The following is an 18,273-nucleotide window of genomic DNA, read 5'->3' on the forward strand; positions in this document are numbered from 1 at the left end:
AGGAAAGAGAGGAGAAAAAAAAAAAGAGAAATAACAAATCTCTAAAACTGTGGGAATTGAAAAGCCAAAGAAATTAAAACAAAGAAAAACCAAATCATGAAGTTCATTTTTGTTCTTTAATAATTTTTTTCTATTAAAAAGTTTGGGGAGGATGCATTTGAGTAAAATAAGATTCGAGAACTTGGTTGGTAGACCTTTGAAAATCCCCTTTTTGTCAACATTTGTGCCCTCATTGTCTTGTTGGAAAATGGTTGTTGGGTCTTGACTTGTTTTTTTTCTTAACCCCAAAAAAAAGTCTGGCTTTTTTTTTTTATGGTCATTTTATTTGTATTGAAAAGTGAGCTCAATTAGGGCCCGTTTGATAACAATTTCAATTTTAGTTTTTAGTTTTAATTTTTTTGTGCTAGAGTATAGAGGAAAATAAGAGTGAGAATGGGAGTTAGGATGAGATTGAGAGAGAAGATGAGAGGGAGTAACAAAAGTAAAAACAAAAACTTGAAAGTGAAAACAATTTCAAATAATTTTCAGCCTTTTGTTTTTGTTTTCACTTTTGTTACTCCTCCCTCTCATTCTCTCCTCTCATCTCCCCTCTCAATCTCATCTTCACTCTCATTCTCACATCCATTTTCCCTCTTTTTCCTTTATACTCTAGCACGTAAAATGAAAACTAAAAACTAAAATTGAAATGATTATCAAATGAGCCCTTAGATTTCATCTTTTTCTTAATGAAAAATCTTATATCCCATATCGAACTCTTTTATTTTCTTATTAGCTTTCTCTGCAATTTGTTGGAAAAAAAATCCCGAGTTTCAAACTTTGTTGAGATTTCAATAATAAAATATCATTATTTTATATAGAGATAGATGGAGTTCCACAACAATTGAATTTGATTCTTTGACCAACCGATATGTCTTTTGGTTGAGAAAGTAAAAATCAACCAATATGTCTTTTAGTTGAAAAGGTACAAACCAACCAATACGTCTTTTGGTTGAAATACATACCAACTGATATGTCTTTAATTAATATATTATTCTGACTTGATTAAATGTATTATTCTTTCAACATACTTGATTAATTGGTAATGTCCTTTGAGAAAGTGGTGTTGCACACTTTCAAATAAATTAAATGGATGTCTTTTGCTCTATATATACTTACTGTGTTAACAGAACAATATGTCAAAAACTAATTCAATAACAGTTTACTACTCTCTTATTCTCTACAACCATACAATTTTCTTATAGTAATTTTTAAGGGAATTCTTCGTGTTCTTGCTATTCTTTGATTTCAGATTTTGTTATCCTGAAAGTGATTTGCCTAGAACCCATTAGCAAACTCAATTGAGTGAGGGCAAATAAGACATTAATTAAGGAAACGATTCAAATTGAGTCTTTGTTCATATTTCATTTCTTACTCAACAACTTCCCTACTTTATTTAAAGAACTTGGAGAAAGAAAGAAAAAAAGGCAGTCAAGGCAGTTGAGAGGATAGTTTCTTCTTCTCATTAAAACTGCTAGAAGTCCCATTACAACCAAAATTAAATTATATATTATATATTGGATGGGTAGCCTCTTGCCAGCAGAAAAAAAGTAGATATGGTACTTGTGAATCCTTCTCAACAAATAGGCTAAGCTACAAGCCTAAATTTTCCCATTTAAGGTCAAACAACCCTCAACCCAATAAATGGGCTCTACTATTTGGAACTGGTCATTCTTAGCTCCATTGTTGTCTCTAACAAAATAAAATAAGTTTTTTTTTAAAAAAAATTACAAATTTATTTTTTAAGTCAACGGATCTAATTCAGTGGAAATTGGCCTTAATCTGCATATCGATAGTCTCAAGCTTGAACTCCCATATCACTTTAGGGGGGTGTATTCAATTGAGATTTTAAAAGACTATTTATGGATAAATAAGTCCAGTGGATTTTAAAAGACTATTTAGGAACATAATGACTTGGAAGGACTTTTTTAAAGATTTTTTATATTCAAGATTTTTTATGTTTGGATTTTAAGGATTTATATCATAAGAATTTATAAGATTTGGAAGGACCACATGGATTTTTTATTTGTATGATGCTAACTAATGAGATTGGATTTTCTGCTCATCCTTACATAAAACGATGTCATTGTTTCACTTTATTATAGGAGATGACTTTAGAAGAGTATGAGAAGGTGCTTGAAGAGAAGACGAAGGCTCTGCTTGCATTGAAGTCCATGCAGCAGCTTTCAAACAAGAAGGAAAAGAATGACATCTTTATCAAATTGGTGAGTCCTGACACAGTCGGATGATGAGCAAGGTTACTAGGCTGCGGACACTTGGTTCAAACAATGGAATGGAGCCATAAATAATAGAAACGGGATCAAATGGAATGGAACAATAAATAAAAGCAAACATTCAAAGTTACAAGAGTCAATGAAAAAGATAACAAAGAAAGACAAGTTAAAGTAAAAGCCAATAAAATTTTCCCAATCTTTTAATAGCCAATTTGATGTAGCTTCATGTCCTCCTAAGTAGCATTTCTCCACATATCTAAAGCTATGGTAGCCCTCCATGCATTAGCATTTTCTCGTTGCTGCTCTTGGGTTTGAACAATAGGTTCCAAATTATCTTCTTCATTAACTGGTAATATTGAAGATGAAGATTCGTCTGTTGGTTCAATTGGAAATTCATAGAACGACACTCTTTGAGATGGTGGACTACATTGGTAGGGTGATGGAGGCTGGTAGGATGGTTCATAGTGATTTGGTGCTATGAACGCATCATTGTTAGGATCATATGAAAAGTCTTCCATCCTGAAATCTCTATTTTCTTCCCCATAAGTTGTTGCATCAGTATCATCAGCGCCCAATGCAATGGAGCCATTCCCAGTAGCAGTTCCACCCCCAACAACAATCTTCAAATCCTCATAATCAACAACACTCTTTTCTCGAAGTTTACTGTGACTTGGGTGGGACTAGCAAAGAACAAATTATTCATTGTTAATATATTGTACTAAACTAGTAAGCTATTAATATATTTAAAAGATTATGAACTAATCTTTCCATACTTCATCACTAGCAGTGAACATCTTTGCAATTGGGTCCCACCCAAAGCCAGAGTTGTAGCATAAGCGTAGACATCTTGTTATATTGCTTCTTAAATCACTTCATTCGGCTCAAGTAATTATTATAAGTTTTTGGGAACCTAATTTTCGCATTAAGATGAGGAAGTAATCTTTCTACATTTTGCTTGCTAAGTGACCCATTAGCATCACGCAATCCACTATTGATAGCATCCACCAAGAGGTGCAACTACTCATTGGTATCGTCCATGGTCCAAGATTCATAGTTCTCTCTCTCTTTGCCCTTTCCTTTGTTATTTCCTTGTTGTGAATCCCCCATTAAATTACTACTACAACATATGTAAGAAATTTATTAGTTATTTCACAAGAATACATATCATACCAAACAAGAAAAGAAAAGAAAAGAATTTCACTCATATTTTCTATTTTCTATTTTCTTTCTAACTTTGGTAAATATTAGTTGGATATCAAGAAAGAAAGGGAGTACTGGAAAACTGATTTACCACAGACAATAATAATGCTGAATGAAAAAGGAAATCTCCTTAATGAAACCCAACAACAATAATAATGCAAGTAGCTCTCTAGTCAATCTCACCAGACCTGGACTCTTTTTTTTTTTTTTTTTTTTTTTGTTGGTTGGTACACTTCCTATCAGCATGGTTAATGGAAGTAGCTCTCTAGTCAATCTCAAACCCATATATAAACAATCAGCATGGTTATGAAGTCAACAAACCACATATAAATAAAACAATCAGCATGGTTACGAAGTCAACTAACCACATATAAACAATAGACATTATGTATAAACAAATCTTTGTTCTTTCTTGAAGGGCCATAGACACAGAGTCAACAAACCACATATCAGCATGGTTAAACAATCAACAAACCACATATAAACAATAGACATTATGTATAAACAAATCTTTGTTCTTTCTCGAAGGGCCATAGACACAGAGTCAACAAACCACATATCAGCATGGTTAAACAATCAACAAACCACTCCATACGCCACATATAAACAATCAACAAACCCATGAAGGGCCACATATAAATCGAAAAAGGCATATAACACGAGAAAGAAGCAATACATTGTTGAAGAGCTGTTCGTCTTCTCTAGCAGACAAAAAAAAATCTCACGTGAAAAGTCTGATGGGTTAGGGTGGGATTTTTGATAGGGTTTGGTATTTATACCTCCCACTAAAAAGTCACACCAATTCCCTATGTAAAAAAAATCCTTCGAAATTAGCAAGTTTTTGAATACCAAAAGACTTTTTGTTACTTGTTTAAAATCCTAATTGAATACCACTAGATTTGGACACCCTCTTTAAAAAATCCTAATAGTCCTGATTGAATACCACAAGACTTGTTTACATTATTTAAAAGTCTTAATTGAATACCACAAGACTTATTTATCCCAAAATAGTCTTTTAAAATCCTAATTGAATACACCCCCTCTAAGTGTGTGTGAGAAACCTCATTATCTTGTAGTTTAAAATATGATTTAATTTTTTTTTTTTTTATAAAAGAGTTATTTTTTATATTATTTTTTTCTCGTTTGGTGGGAAGAAATCATTTCAAGAAATTAAGGGCCAAACCAAAATTAAAGTAAATTATATTTAGATCAAATCAGACACCGAACCTGGGTTGCAAGTGACTTAACCGAACCCACCAAATTGACCAGAAACGTCTATGGACTTGTCAAAATCTTCAATGGTCCCATAACTTTTCATAAGTCCCATAACTTTTCACCAATAATCCATAACTTTTCGAAAGTCCTCATCAATTGAGTCCTTTAATTTTCAAATCAATCAATGTGGTTCTTAATCTTTTGATCCACACACAAGTTGGTCCCTCTCATTGCATTTGTCAAAATCTTCGTTAAATTTAGTCTATATGGATATTGTCCCTCTCATTGCATTTGTCAAAATCTTCGTGAAATCCTAATTGGTAAGATATAGCCTTGTTGAGCAAAAACATGAGTTTTAAGACTGAAATGAACTATAATTAGATGACAATAAAAATTTAAAGTGGCTCATGCGATGACACGTAATCAGTTTTTATTGAAAATTTTATCGGAATATAACAAGGATCAAATTGATGTGTCGACCCAAAAATGAAGGACCAAATTGATTACGATTGATTGGTGTGTACTCTTATAAATAAAAGATTATAACCAAACTCAAACGTAATTTAAAACGCCACCAATAACACCAATTAAAATTTCATTATTCTACAACGAAAAGAAAAAAAATAGAAAGTCATGTGGCTCATGTGACATTTTCTCTCCCACTTGTTAGACACAGCAATTGTTAAAGCTCAGACCAAAAAAAAAAAAGCAATTGTTAAAGCCTCACATATCTTGCCTCACATATCTTCATCTTTTTTCTCAAATATTTTTTTTTAACCGGCGGTAGGTGATCTGGTAGGCTCTTCTCCTCCTTATAAAGCCACACTAGCAGCTATTCCATTACAAAACACAAACTTCAAACTCTCTCTCTGCCTCTATTTTGATCTCTTCCACTCCCACCACCCAAAAGAGAAACAAAAAAAATTCATTACCCTAAAACCAAGCTAAGTATTAAGATGCCTGCCGATAGCTCTTCAGTTTCAGGCCATGGCCAAACTGTATGTGTCACCGGAGCTGGAGGCTTCATCGCTTCCTGGATTGTCAAACTATCGCTAGAAAGAGGCTATATTGTTAGGGGAACCTTGAGAAACCCAGGTCACTCCAAATCATTATCTTCTTGGCCTCTGAGTTGTTTTTTCGGCTTACATTCGGAGTATCGACATGTTATGTTGTGGGGCTGACATAATTCTTCCTTGTATTGATATGTTTTTTTTCCTTTTTGGTGCTTTTCTTATTTTGGGTTGATCACAGATGATCCAAAGAATGCTCATTTGAGGGAGCTTGAAGGAGCTCAAGATAGGTTGACTTTACGTAAAGCTGATCTTCTTGACTATGAGAGCCTTAAAGAAGCCATCAACGGCTGTGATGGCGTTTTTCACACAGCATCACCGGTTACGGATGACCCAGTGAGTTTTTCTTGTCTCTGCTTCCTTACTTTGTTTCTTCCTTTTTCCTGTTTGGTTGCTGAGAAAATGCTGGAAAATATGCACACTTTTTCTCTTACGTGGTGAAAAATACCATGCATGCACACTTTTTCGATCGGTTTGTGGATCCTTCAAACAAAGCTATTACGTGGTGGTTCTGGGTCAGAAACCACTTGCTTTTGTGGATTGTGATGTTGTGGAAATTGTTCTCCAAGTCCCACAATACTTTCTTAAATACTACGAGTATTTAAAAGAAAAAAAAAACACTAGCTAAGAAAGGAATAGTTGGGTAACGGATATTGGTTTTCGTTGGGTGAAGATTTTTCCCTTTTTCATATTTTCTTAAATTAGCTTTCAAATTCACGTCCGACATCATAAAGTCTATTAGAAAGTAAAGCGGCTTGAATTTTTTCCTACTATTGTAACGATATATTCATTATCTTATATGAAATAATTTACATTTTCGCAGCATGGTGTCATGATTACATCTTAACTAAAGTTTAAGGGTACATAACCCTAGCCGCTAAGAGAGGGAAAGAAAAAGAGAGAGAACGCTTCAACTCCCACATCTTGTTGGATCTTCAATATTCTTTGGCTTTTGGGGGACCTCTATTGATCTACTCTTCTTTTGGGAGATCTATTGTCTCATATCTGGGCTAGCTTTGGTTGTGCCTCATCTTGCGAGACTGCTATTTGAGGTGTTGCGGCTTGATCATGGTAGATCCACTACTCATTGGTGTGTTGAGGCCTAGGAGTAATTAGGTGGTGCTCCTTATGTCTTACTCCAAAAGAAGATTAGTGGCGGTTAATTTTCCTTTTGCCGACGTCGTTTTAGTTTTTAGTATTATTTTGGTTTAGTTTGTTTACTAAAGTCCAAAAATTTTATGAATTTTATGTGTTTTTTTCTCTCATGATTCCAAAAGCTTAGTTGAGTTTGCTGGGTGTTCTTAGTCTTTTTAAGAGAGTCATGTCGGTTAGCGGCTAGTTTTTATCTTTGATGTCATTGGACTATATTCGGGGAAGGGTGGTGCTAGATGCACCAACTTTGGGCACCAACTCTCTAATAGAGGTGGAGCCTGCCAATACAACGGGTCCCACGCTCTATTAGAGAGTTGGTGCCCACAGTTGGTGCCTCTAGCATTTTCCTTCGGGGAAATTATGGCGGTTGAAAAGGGTTTTAGAAAAGTTATTTTCGAGTGTTATTCTCTCCAGATTTCCATTTTACTAAAAATATAAAAAAATTAACACTCACATTTTAGTTACTTTTTTTTTTGGGGTAAATTAATGAGGTATTAAAATTACCAATTTAGGCCATACCCTAACACGGGGACGTATTCTAGTACCATAAAAAGTTTCTCCAAAATGTATCCCAAATGCCTTGAAAAAAAGATATTATTGTACCTCAACTCAAAATAAAATTTTCTCATGATTTTCTACTACAATATATTATCTCTATGCTATTAAAATATTTTGAAGGGATTGGATTTGTTATTGTCATTTTTTTAATAGTAAATTTAACTTAACCCCTTCAAAGTAATTTTTTCAACTACAACCCATCTCTTTATTTTTGTTTGAATAAAATCCAGTTTTTTTCTAAATAAAACCCAATGACTAGGATCTAACTCGGGAAGTTACCTAATCAAACTCAAAATCAAATTTATTGTACTTTTTTAATTCCTAAATTACCCCCAACTAAGCCATTATTATATTTTTTATATTAATATAGGAACCAACATAGAAACAAATTTTAATTGGATTGTAAAGATCTCCAAATGGATGTCGGAATTAATTTGGAAACTTTTTTTAAAACTTAACAATACATTCAGATTTAACATTCCTAATCAGGTTACTCAATAAATTTTTTTATTTACTTATGAAGTATATGTGATTAATTATCTATTAAATTATTGTTTTATAAATATAATAGCATACATACAATTTTATGTTGAAAAAATAACATACCTAGGATGAATTTACTTATTATTCAAATAATATACCCAACTTTTATAAAAGTATTTTGGATATAGTTTACCTAATAATTTCCTATTATGCAATAATATAACTTGTAGTTTACCTATTATGGGTAAATTTGTAGGTATACTATATTGTATTGATAATAATTTACCTATTATATTGTATTAGATATATACATATTGTATTGATAATAATTTACCAATTATATTTTATTAGGACATTATTTGATGAATTTTTTATTGGTCGAAAATTTAAGGGGTTAGAGGGAATGCCCAAAAAAAAAAAAAAAACCAAAGTCATTCATATGCTATAAATGATGAAGTATTAATTAGAAATCAGGGACTTACTGACATGCTTGAAAACAATGAGCTAGACTTATTGGAAGTTTAGTGGCAAGCAATGTAAATATGTAGGGGTAGTATGACTTTTTATGTATTTTAGTTTAAATTTGAATTTTATATATAGATTTCAAAATTAATGGGTTGATGTATGGAGTCTGAGGCGCAGGTTTACGCAAAGAAGAAGACAGACCTAATTTCTTTTGTTAGAACGACACCGTTCACTTTCTTTGATCTCTTTTAATGAAACACATCGTTTCATTTAAGCTTCAGTTCTCCAAAAGCAAGCGTGCATTTTGGTGGTAAAGCCCAAAAAGATGGGCCTCAATAACCTATAAATGGGACATGAGTAATAACATATCTAATATTTATTAATTGGTTTATGTTTGGTCTGAGAAAAACACTCTGGAATTCACTATTAATTGAATAGGTTGTAGTTTCTCGTGCCCACTTATTAACATATCTAATATTTATTAATAGACCATCTTTATTTTTTTTGTCTAAATACTTTTTTTGTGTGTGGAACTTTTAGGGTTTTTTTGGTAAAGAAACTTTTAGCTTTTTAAATGGTGCTCCTCTTTTGAAAAATTTATGGATCCACCACTGCCTATATCTAGCCCGTTTTTAAATAAGGCAATGAATGATGGAACAAATATAGGAACAAATGATGGAGCCGGCGGTGAATGGAACGAAGAATGTGATTGTTGCAGCGGCAGAAGCCAAGGTTAAAAGGGTTGTGTTCACGTCGTCAATTGGTACAGTGTACATGAACCCCACCAGGGGCCCTGATGTGGTGGTCGATGAGTCTTGTTGGAGTGACCTTGAATATTGCAAGAACACCGAGGTTAGACATAATATTATAACAAATTTAATATTTTATCTCTCCAATATATATAGTAGATGCATAATGACTCATTATGCACACAAACAAACATCAATGTTTGATATATTTATCACTCACTATGTCTCATAATTAAGAACAATTGTAGTCAATTAAGAATATATTTCCTAATTATACAAGGATATGTCAATTATATAAAATAAGGAAGCAAATCACCTAATTAATCAAGGAAATAAATCTCCTTGATTAATTAGGATAGCTCACGTCAACACTCCTCAAGTTGGTACATACTCGTAACCAATGCCAAACTTGGTAAGTGAGTCATAAAACACTTGTCCACGACAGGTTTTGTTAAGACATCCGCTAATTAATCTTTTGATTTTACAAAAAGTAGACAGATGATCTTGTTCTCAATTTTTTCTTTGATGAAATGTCTATCCACCTTAACATGTTTAGTTTGATCACGTTGAACCGGATTATGAGCAATATCGATAGCTGACTTGTTATCACAATGTAACTCCATTGGCTTTTCTGGTTTAAAACCCAATTTTGTCAAGAGTTCTCTGATCCATAATAATTCACACACTCCTTGAGCCATTCCTCTATACTTAGCTTCTGCACTAGACCGAGAAACCACATTTTGTTTTTTATTCCAAGTGACATGGTTATCTCCAACGAATGTAAGGTAACTTGATGTAGAGCGTCAATCTATAATGGAACCAGCCCAGTCAGCATCTATATCCAACAAATTCAAGATTTCCATTCTTAGAGAACATTAGTCCTTTTTAGGGGCTAACTTTAAGTATCTTAAGATCCGATCAACTACATTCCTATGAGAAACACTGGGAGAATGCATAAACTAACTAACCATACTCACAACGTATGCAATATTTGGTCTTGTGTGTGCCAAATATATCAACCTTCCAACAAGGTGTTGGTATTGTTCCTTATTGGTAGGCACCCAGTCCATATCTTCACACAGATTGTGATTCATCTCAATGAGTGTGTCAGCAGGCTTATATCCAAGCATTCCTGTTTCAGTGAGTAAATCCATCACATACTTCCTTTGAGATGGAAATATACCAGTTTTTGACCTTACTACTTCAATTCGAGGAAGTATTTTAGAGCAACTAAATCCTTCATCTCAAATTCCTGAGACAAATACTTTTGTAGCTTCTGTTGTTCTACTGTGTCCTTCCCAGTTACGACCATGTCATCCACATACACAATTAATGCAGTGATTTTTCCGCCATTGCGCTTTAAGAACAGGGTATGGTCTGAATTACTTTGAGTGTATCCAAAATTCTTCATGGACTTGATAAATATGCCAAACCATGCCCTGGAAGACTGTTTTAACCCATATAATATTTTTCTAAGCTTGCAAACTTGATTTTTCTTATTAGGAGATACATTACATCTTGGTGGTAAATCCATGTAGACCTCTTCCTCCAAATCTCCATGTAAGAAGGCATTTTTAACATCAATATCAATTTGTTGCTAGAGACAGTAGGACTCTGATAGTGTTGATCTTGACTACTAGGGCAAAGGTTTCCTGGTAGTCCACCCATATCTCCGTGTGTACCCCTTCACCACTAGTCTAGCTTTGTATCTTTCAATGGATCCATCTGCTTTGAGTTTCACAGTATAGATCCATCTGCATCATACCTTATTCTTTCCTTGAGGTAAAAGTACGAGTTCCTATGTGACATTCTTCTGGAGCGCTCACATTTCTTCATTCATGGCTTCTTTCTGCTTTGAGTCTTCTAGTGGTTCAGTCACACTATTGAGGACAGATATATCGACCAACTGCTTCACAAAGTGTACATGTGATTCAGACAATCTGCTTAGAAATATATAATTATTGATGGGGTATTTCCCTTTGGCTTTATGATCTGCTTCGTGCTGTACTCGAGATTTACCACGGTTCTTCCTTTCTATAAGTTGATATGTAGGCTCTGTGCATTCTAAAATCAAATCATCATGGTATATTTCATTAGTATTATTAGATTCAGGGGGAGATGTTACCTAAATGACTTCCTTAGAAAGTGATTGGTGTGGTACTAGAGCTGAAGGCGGGTTCAGAGCGGACAAAATCTCATAAAACAGTTCAACTTTCTCCTTCTGATTTTGGTAGCGTGGAGTTGACTGGTCATTTTCCACTGGAGACATAGGCTCAATGTTCGACAAAAGAGGACAAAGCAACCGATCGTTTTGACACAGTGGCTCCGCCTGTGAAGGAATAAAAGGGGGCGACCGGCCACTTTGATGTTAAATCTCTTCCGTTGTGAAAAAATCCAGAAAATTCAGGGTGTTTGGCTGTAGATTCTCCTCCTGTGCTTCTGAAAAATACATGTTGTGTTCCCGGAACACTACATGTATGGAGCTATATACCTTTTTGACTTGGAGGGTGATAACATCAGTAGCCTTTCTGATGAGGGGCATAGCCAATGAAAACACATTTTTCTCCACGGGGATCCAATTTGTTGCGTTGGTAATCATGTAAGTGTACGAATACAACACAGCCGAAAATCTGTGGTTCAAGGTTTAGGGTGGGAGGTATTTGGATATGGTGGTGAAGTGTTTGAAGAGCAGTTTGGAAATTCAAGATACTTAAGGGAATCCTATTTATAAGGTAAGCTATAGAGAGGACGGCCTTGCCCCAAAAAGATCTAAGCATGTTGGCAGCCACCTCATTTTGTTGGGGGAGTATATGGACACGGGGGTTGATGTATGAAGCCATTGTCAAAACAGAGAACCTGTATTTGGGCATGAAACTGAGTCGCCACCATTTTATGGAACTATTGAAACGTTAAATTGACTTCCCCTTTGATTTTGATAAGGGAAACCCAGGTCATTCGGGTGCAATCATCAGTGAAAGTGACAAACCATCGAACTCTAGCCAGAGTGGCGATTTGAGTTGGCCCTCAAACATCAGAATGAATAAGGGAGAAGGGAACCAGACTTTTATTTGTACTTAATGGGAATGGAACATGATGACTCTTAGTGAATTCAAACGTATCACACTGGAAGCTGGAAACATCAAAACTGGAAAATAATGATGGAAACAACTTCTTCAGATAACCTTACGAGGCATGCCCAAGACGTTTATGCCATAACCAAACTTTATCTCTCGGCCTCTCAGAACTTGCTCCCCTTATTGTGAAAGCTTGACCAACCTTGGTCTCACTATCCGATGCCCAATCCAAGTAGTAGAGTTTGCCCTGCCTAGTACCACAACTAATCATCTTCCCTGAGAGGATGTCCTGAAAAACACAATGATTCGGCCAAAATGTTACAATACACCCAAAAGTAGTAGTAAGTTGTGCAACATACAACAAGTTATGTCTAAGGGGGGAACAAGTAATACAGAATCCATATGTATGGAGTTAGAGAGAGATAGAGAGCTCTCCCCAACCACAGGGGAGGGGGTACCATTAGCATTAGACACCACCGACTGAGTGGTTGGTTTGCAACTAATAAGTTGCTAGGATCAAATGTCATGTGATCCCTAGCACCTGAGTCAATAATCCATGTGGGTTTTGGAGAGGAGGTATGAAAAGCAAAATCTTTGGTGGCGGCGATAGAAGCACAAGCCCGGGAAGTTGGTTCGGTGTTGTGTAGATACAGCTGCACCAAAATGGATTCAGTTGCATCCTCAACTTGTGATACTCGCAAGTGCACGAGCCGTTGGTAGTTTAGCATATGTAAGTGCGAGGTCGATCCCACGAGGATTGGTGATTGAATGATCCAATTCATTTTCCCTACACAAAACAGAAATGAAAAAGAAATGAAATAAATAAAACAAGGAAGAAAGAAATAACTAACTCAAGCAGATAAGTTCCCAAGTTCAATTAGATTAATGGATTGATTCTAGCTAAAGTATGATTAAGCCATGGTGTGTGGTCATAACCTTGTGTTCCTAATTCCCTAATTTGATCATTTGTTGTCTAACCTAAAATTAAGCATTAGGAACCCATTAAGCATAGAAGAACAATTTAAACAACCAAGCATGTATCTAATCCCTGTTGTCGAATGTCCATACATACTCTTCCTATTCATAGTTCAATTCGAATTAAAGCATGGTGTCTACTCTTAATTCAAACCAAGATAGCTAACATGCAAGCCTAAATGGTGATCAATCATTCAAACTAGCATATTAACTTATAAGCATAATGAATAAGAACAAAAACCATAATTGAAACTTGGAAACTAATCAAACTTGAAACTAAAGAAAAGAATTTACATAATGAAAAGTAAAGTGGAACTAAGAAAAACTTAAGGAAAATTTCAACACAAAAGATTTCATTACAACAATTGAAAACTAGAAAGAGAAACTAAGAGAATTTGAGGGAGAGAAGGGAAGGGAGCTCTAGAGAAGTGTTTGAGAGCTCCCCCCCCTTGGGGTGTGTTTACAAGCTTAGAGAACTTCCCTATTTATAGGCCTAGGGGAAGTGAAAATCTGAATTCAATATGGCTAATGCATACAACACTTGTTTTATAAAATCTGAAATGGTTGATGCACTTGTATTAGAAAATCTAAATTGGGTGATGCACTTGTATTAGAAAATCTTGAATTGGTTGATGCACTTCACCAATAGATCCCACCAGCAGCCCTAGCTCATCTTCATGTCACCATGACCAAGCTTCCAACCAGAAATAATAGCTCATCCTGAGGTCAGCATGACCAGCAACTTCAAGGGCTTACGAATTGGGCTTCCCTTAAGCAAATTAAGACTTTAAGTACTCAAACTTGAAGTTCAGAATGTCTTCTTTCCAGCCATATATCATTTGGGCCAATCCAAGGTCGGAGGAGGAAGTTAAGGCCAAAACAAATTGCTAACTCATTTTGCGCGCTGATAAAATCCATCCTGAGCATGGCTCTGTGTTTGCTAGGTAACAGACTCCATATTTATCCAATGGGGCTGAATTTTGGATATGTTATAGTACACACCAATTGGAACAACTTTCATGAAGAATGTGGCCTCATTCGAGCTATGTAGGTTGTTGAAACAAAGCTTGCAATATGACCTACGGAACTGGACTGGCAGGGGGCTGTAGCCAAAATGAGTTTGTCATTAAGCTCTTCTTCCCTTCATCCAAATTAGGCCTTAACATGCTTGAATTGCATGAATTATGCTCTCTAAAGCCATCATTATTACCTAAAGCTCAATGAACTGAAAGATAAACACAAAAAGGATTAAAAGCACAAGTTTAACTCAAAAACATAACCAAATCATAAGCTAGAAGGGTACAAAATGATATACAATTATGAACCGATCATTCGGCAGGAGTGACCGCATGCTTCTGTGAGTTTGCAAGGAGGAAGTGAATCGTAGGGGGTCTTGACATCGCAGCGGAAGTAAGACTTAATATGAGAATTTGAGGAATTTGATGTATGAATTTGATTTAGGGATTTGATTTGACAGGTATGTGTTTAAGGAGTTTGATAAGAGGATTTGATTTGAAAGGTAAAGAATTTGATTTAGGGTTTGGGTTTGAATTTGAGGGAATGATGTGAGGGATTAGAGACAACTTAGGCTTGATTGCTCTGATACCATGCTAAAATATGAATATGGTTTGAATACTTTAGGTTTAATTGTATTCTTCTCCATAATAAGGCATATATAGGAGTCTACAAGAGTATTTTACAAGGAAATAGATACAGTAAAAAATTAGGAGAATATCTCCTAATTATACAAGGATATGTCAACTACATAAAATAAGGAGAAAATCACCTAATTAATCAAGGAAATAAATCTCATTGATTAATTAGGATAGCTCACGGCTACAATATCCACAAAAGTAAATGAAGGAAATTTGCTTGTTGCTTGCATGTTGCTTGTAAAATGACCAAAATTCATACTCTTCTCTTGCTTGTTGCTTCCAAAATTTAATATATTCCAAACCTATGTAAAATAGTTTTCCCTTCAAACTCATAGTTAGACACTCGGAGAAAAATTTGCCCCTGCCATATGCATGGGCTGCATGCTCATAGAATCCTGCTAGAGAGAAGCATTTGCCAGCTCTTTCAAGTCACCTTCGCCGCACTTTTCCAAATAAATATTAGCTGCATAAACAAACTTTTATAGTTGAGACGTGCCACAAAATTGATTATTCAAATGCAACTAATGATACTCTGGAAGGTTCATCACAACACAGTAGCCTTTAAACTATCATATGACTGTTGGAAGGATATGTAGAACAAATGTTAACTTCATACCTGCCCTTTCATACTTCCCCAAATAATAGAAGCATCTTGTAGCCGAATCTGCATTGCCTATAGATGCAAATATTTCCGCAGCAAGCGTACGTATTTGTCCAAATAAATCCTAGCTGTACCAGTATAATATAACACTTATGACAAGCAACAAATATGAAGATTTAAGTTCATTGTGTATACCGTGAGAGGTATCATCAAAACAAAATAGCCATTTTGGCATGAATGCTGGCAGGATAAAGATAACAGATGTTAACATCATACCTTATCTTTTCTACTCCCTAGAATCAAAAAAGCATTGGGCAGCAGAATCTGCCTTCCCTAAAGATTCAAAAATTTCTCCAGCTTTCTTGAGGAGAGAATTAGCCTTTTCAGGATTTGAAGTGCCGTTATGGTCAGCCATAACTTTAAGGCCAGCAGCTTTCGACCTTCTTTCCCAATAAGTATCACCAGCTCTTTGAAAACACATTGTGGCCATTTCATAGTTATCCTCTTGATAGAGCTGGATGAAACAAATGAAATGGATTAGATTAATACAATTGAAAATAATGGTCATACATACACTATGCTTTAAGGCTTAAGGTAACCATGATGATAATTATGATGCTTAAAGTGATAATGAATTTGACAAATACAAAATAATATATATGCAGAATTGGTACTGCTATGCGAAAACAGTGGCAGAAAAGACAGCTTGGGAAGAGGCCAAGGAGAAAGGGGTGGATTTGGTGGTGGTGAACCCAGTTTTGGTGCTCGGACCACTTCTCCAACCAACCATCAACGCCAGCATCATCCACATCCTCAAGTACCTCACAGGCTCAGCCAAGACTTATGCCAATTCTGTGCAGGCCTATGTGCATGTTATGGACGTGGCTCTGGCCCACATTCTGGTGTATGAAACTCCATCTGCCTCTGGAAGGTACCTTTGTGGTGAGAGTGTGCTTCACCGTGGAGATGTGGTGGAAATCCTAGCCAAGTTCTTCCCAAAATACCCAATTCCCACCAAGTACAACATCATCCTCATCAATTTTTTTTTCTTTATTTCTTGTCTAAATTAGATATTTTATGAGCTACATGTTAACAAACGAGATGGGGATGAGGACGAGGGCCAGTGATGGTATTGTCATACCCAGCCTTAAAATCCCTGTTGGCATCCCTATTTTGGTATAAGTGAAATGGTAAATATGTTTGTTCATGCATACGTAGTCAACTCTAGAAGTGATTGATTTAGTGTTTGCTTATGGTCCATTACTTAATGTTTTTATAGAATAAAGAAATTTTTGGCTAATCATTGGTTTACTTATAGATTTTAAATGGTGCAAGCATATTTTTTTTATGGATTTCTATTTTGAAACTATTTTAATGCAATACACATATTTGTATTTTTGAAAGTACTCTTGTCTTTTAATGTTGTGGGATTAAATTAATTAGTATGTCATATATTTATAGGTGCTCAGATGAAGTCAACCCAAGAGTAAAACCATACAAGTTGACAACTCAGAAGCTACAAGACTTGGGCGTGGAGTTCACTCCAGTGAAACAGTGCCTGTATGAAACTGTCAAGAGCTTGCAGGAGAAGGGCCACCTTCCAGTGCTGAAACCTCAAGAAGATTCCATTAAAATTCAATCTTAAATCTTGTTTTTAGTGTGGAAATAAACGTTGCAATGGTATTTTATTTTTGGACAAAGAATGGTATTTTAATATTAGATGACAAGTTTGTGAGAATATTTTATATATATTATGTATGGCCTACATGAAGTGACTTATGTGATAAATAAATTATTTAATTAGTTTAATAAATATTATTAATATATATTGGTCAATTTTTTTATTTTATTTTATTATTATTATTATTTTTTATATCGAAACGCACTTTCATTAAGAGAAAGGGAAGGGAGCCAAATTAAGAGAAGTAATTTCATAGGCTATGTGGGGAGAGAAGTTTTGACCTAGCAACTCTCTTCTTGTGTAAATCCTAAGGAAAAACTCAATAGAGGGGTAGGAGGAAAAAGTGTCACTGTCCCTCCTCCCCTCATCTCTTCCTTTTGAGTTAGTGAATAAGTCTACTGGGCATTTTGGATAAGAATCCCCTTGTGGTGATCTCTTCTGGGCCATGCTTAGATTGAAGTTCTCCTTTACCCCTTTTGGGCTATATTCTCAATCAAATCATTCTCCCAAAATCTGCCCTCTAACACTACTCATGTTCTCTAAATTTGGTTCTACATCATATTTGATAGGGGTTGCTACAAATCACCTAATTGTTCTTTGCCATAGTTTTTTTGTTTTCATTTTTTTGTTCGATCTTATGCGCATGTTGATCGCTGTAAATCATATTTTTCCCAGATCTGTTACGGATGCGATGTTAGGTGTGGCCGCGGCGGCGCTTCTTCAGGTGGTGGTGATAGGGTTCATGTAGGCTCATGGGTCGCTTTAGAGTTTCAGTTATGTTGGGTTTGTTGGCTTCGTCTGGGCTTATGGTTCATTGTGGTGAGGTTAAACTAGTAAATTTCCCCTAAACTTGTACCTATTTTTCAAAGGAAAGTGAACACGATGACTCTTGACCAACACACAAGTATTACATTGAAAATCCTCAAGACTAAAACCACAAAATAAAGATGGCATAAGATGTCTTTGGTAGCCAAAAGATGGATGTTCTAAACGAGAATGGCACAATAGAATGCATTGTCAACAATGTTTGACAGAACCTTTGGTAAGATGAACCCGGACTTGACAAATATCATCAACATAATACAATCCCCTCTCTTAGTAGCACAACCAATGATCTCCTTCGTG

The 18,273-nt window shown here is 35.4% G+C and overlaps 1 protein-coding gene and 1 pseudogene across 1 annotated transcript; one reads left to right on the forward strand and one right to left on the reverse strand.

Moving 5' to 3' along the window:
• Positions 1 to 2,503: 2,503 nt before the first annotated feature.
• On the reverse strand, positions 2,504 to 3,377 carry LOC110763368 (uncharacterized protein At2g29880-like; annotated as a pseudogene).
• Positions 3,378 to 5,455: 2,078 nt separating this feature from the next.
• On the forward strand, positions 5,456 to 17,235 carry LOC110763385 (cinnamoyl-CoA reductase 1-like). The gene is made up of 5 exons (XM_021966158.2): positions 5,456 to 5,780; positions 5,937 to 6,091; positions 9,080 to 9,265; positions 16,133 to 16,485; positions 16,929 to 17,235. The coding sequence occupies exons 1-5, from the start codon at positions 5,642 to 5,644 to the stop codon at positions 17,110 to 17,112; spliced, it is 1,017 nt and encodes a 338-aa protein (XP_021821850.1). The 5' UTR covers positions 5,456 to 5,641; the 3' UTR covers positions 17,113 to 17,235.
• Positions 17,236 to 18,273: the final 1,038 nt, after the last annotated feature.

This window comes from Prunus avium, chromosome 3, assembly GCF_965620075.1.
Source record: "Prunus avium chromosome 3, drPruAviu1.hap1.1, whole genome shotgun sequence".
Classification (NCBI taxonomy): Eukaryota; Viridiplantae; Streptophyta; class Magnoliopsida; order Rosales; family Rosaceae; genus Prunus; species Prunus avium.

What these genes read in the sequence shown, in the direction of transcription:
- LOC110763385 (XM_021966158.2), top strand. Translation starts at nt 5,642, where the DNA reads ATGCCTGCCGATAGCTCTTCAGTTTCAGGCCATGGCCAAACTGTATGT. An exon ending in CACCGGTTACGGATGACCCA is followed by an intron (nt 6,092 to 9,079) that starts GTGAGTTTTTCT and finishes GAACAAATATAG; the next exon opens with GAACAAATGATGGAGCCGGC. An exon ending in AATATTGCAAGAACACCGAG is followed by an intron (nt 9,266 to 16,132) that starts GTTAGACATAAT and finishes ATATATATGCAG; the next exon opens with AATTGGTACTGCTATGCGAA.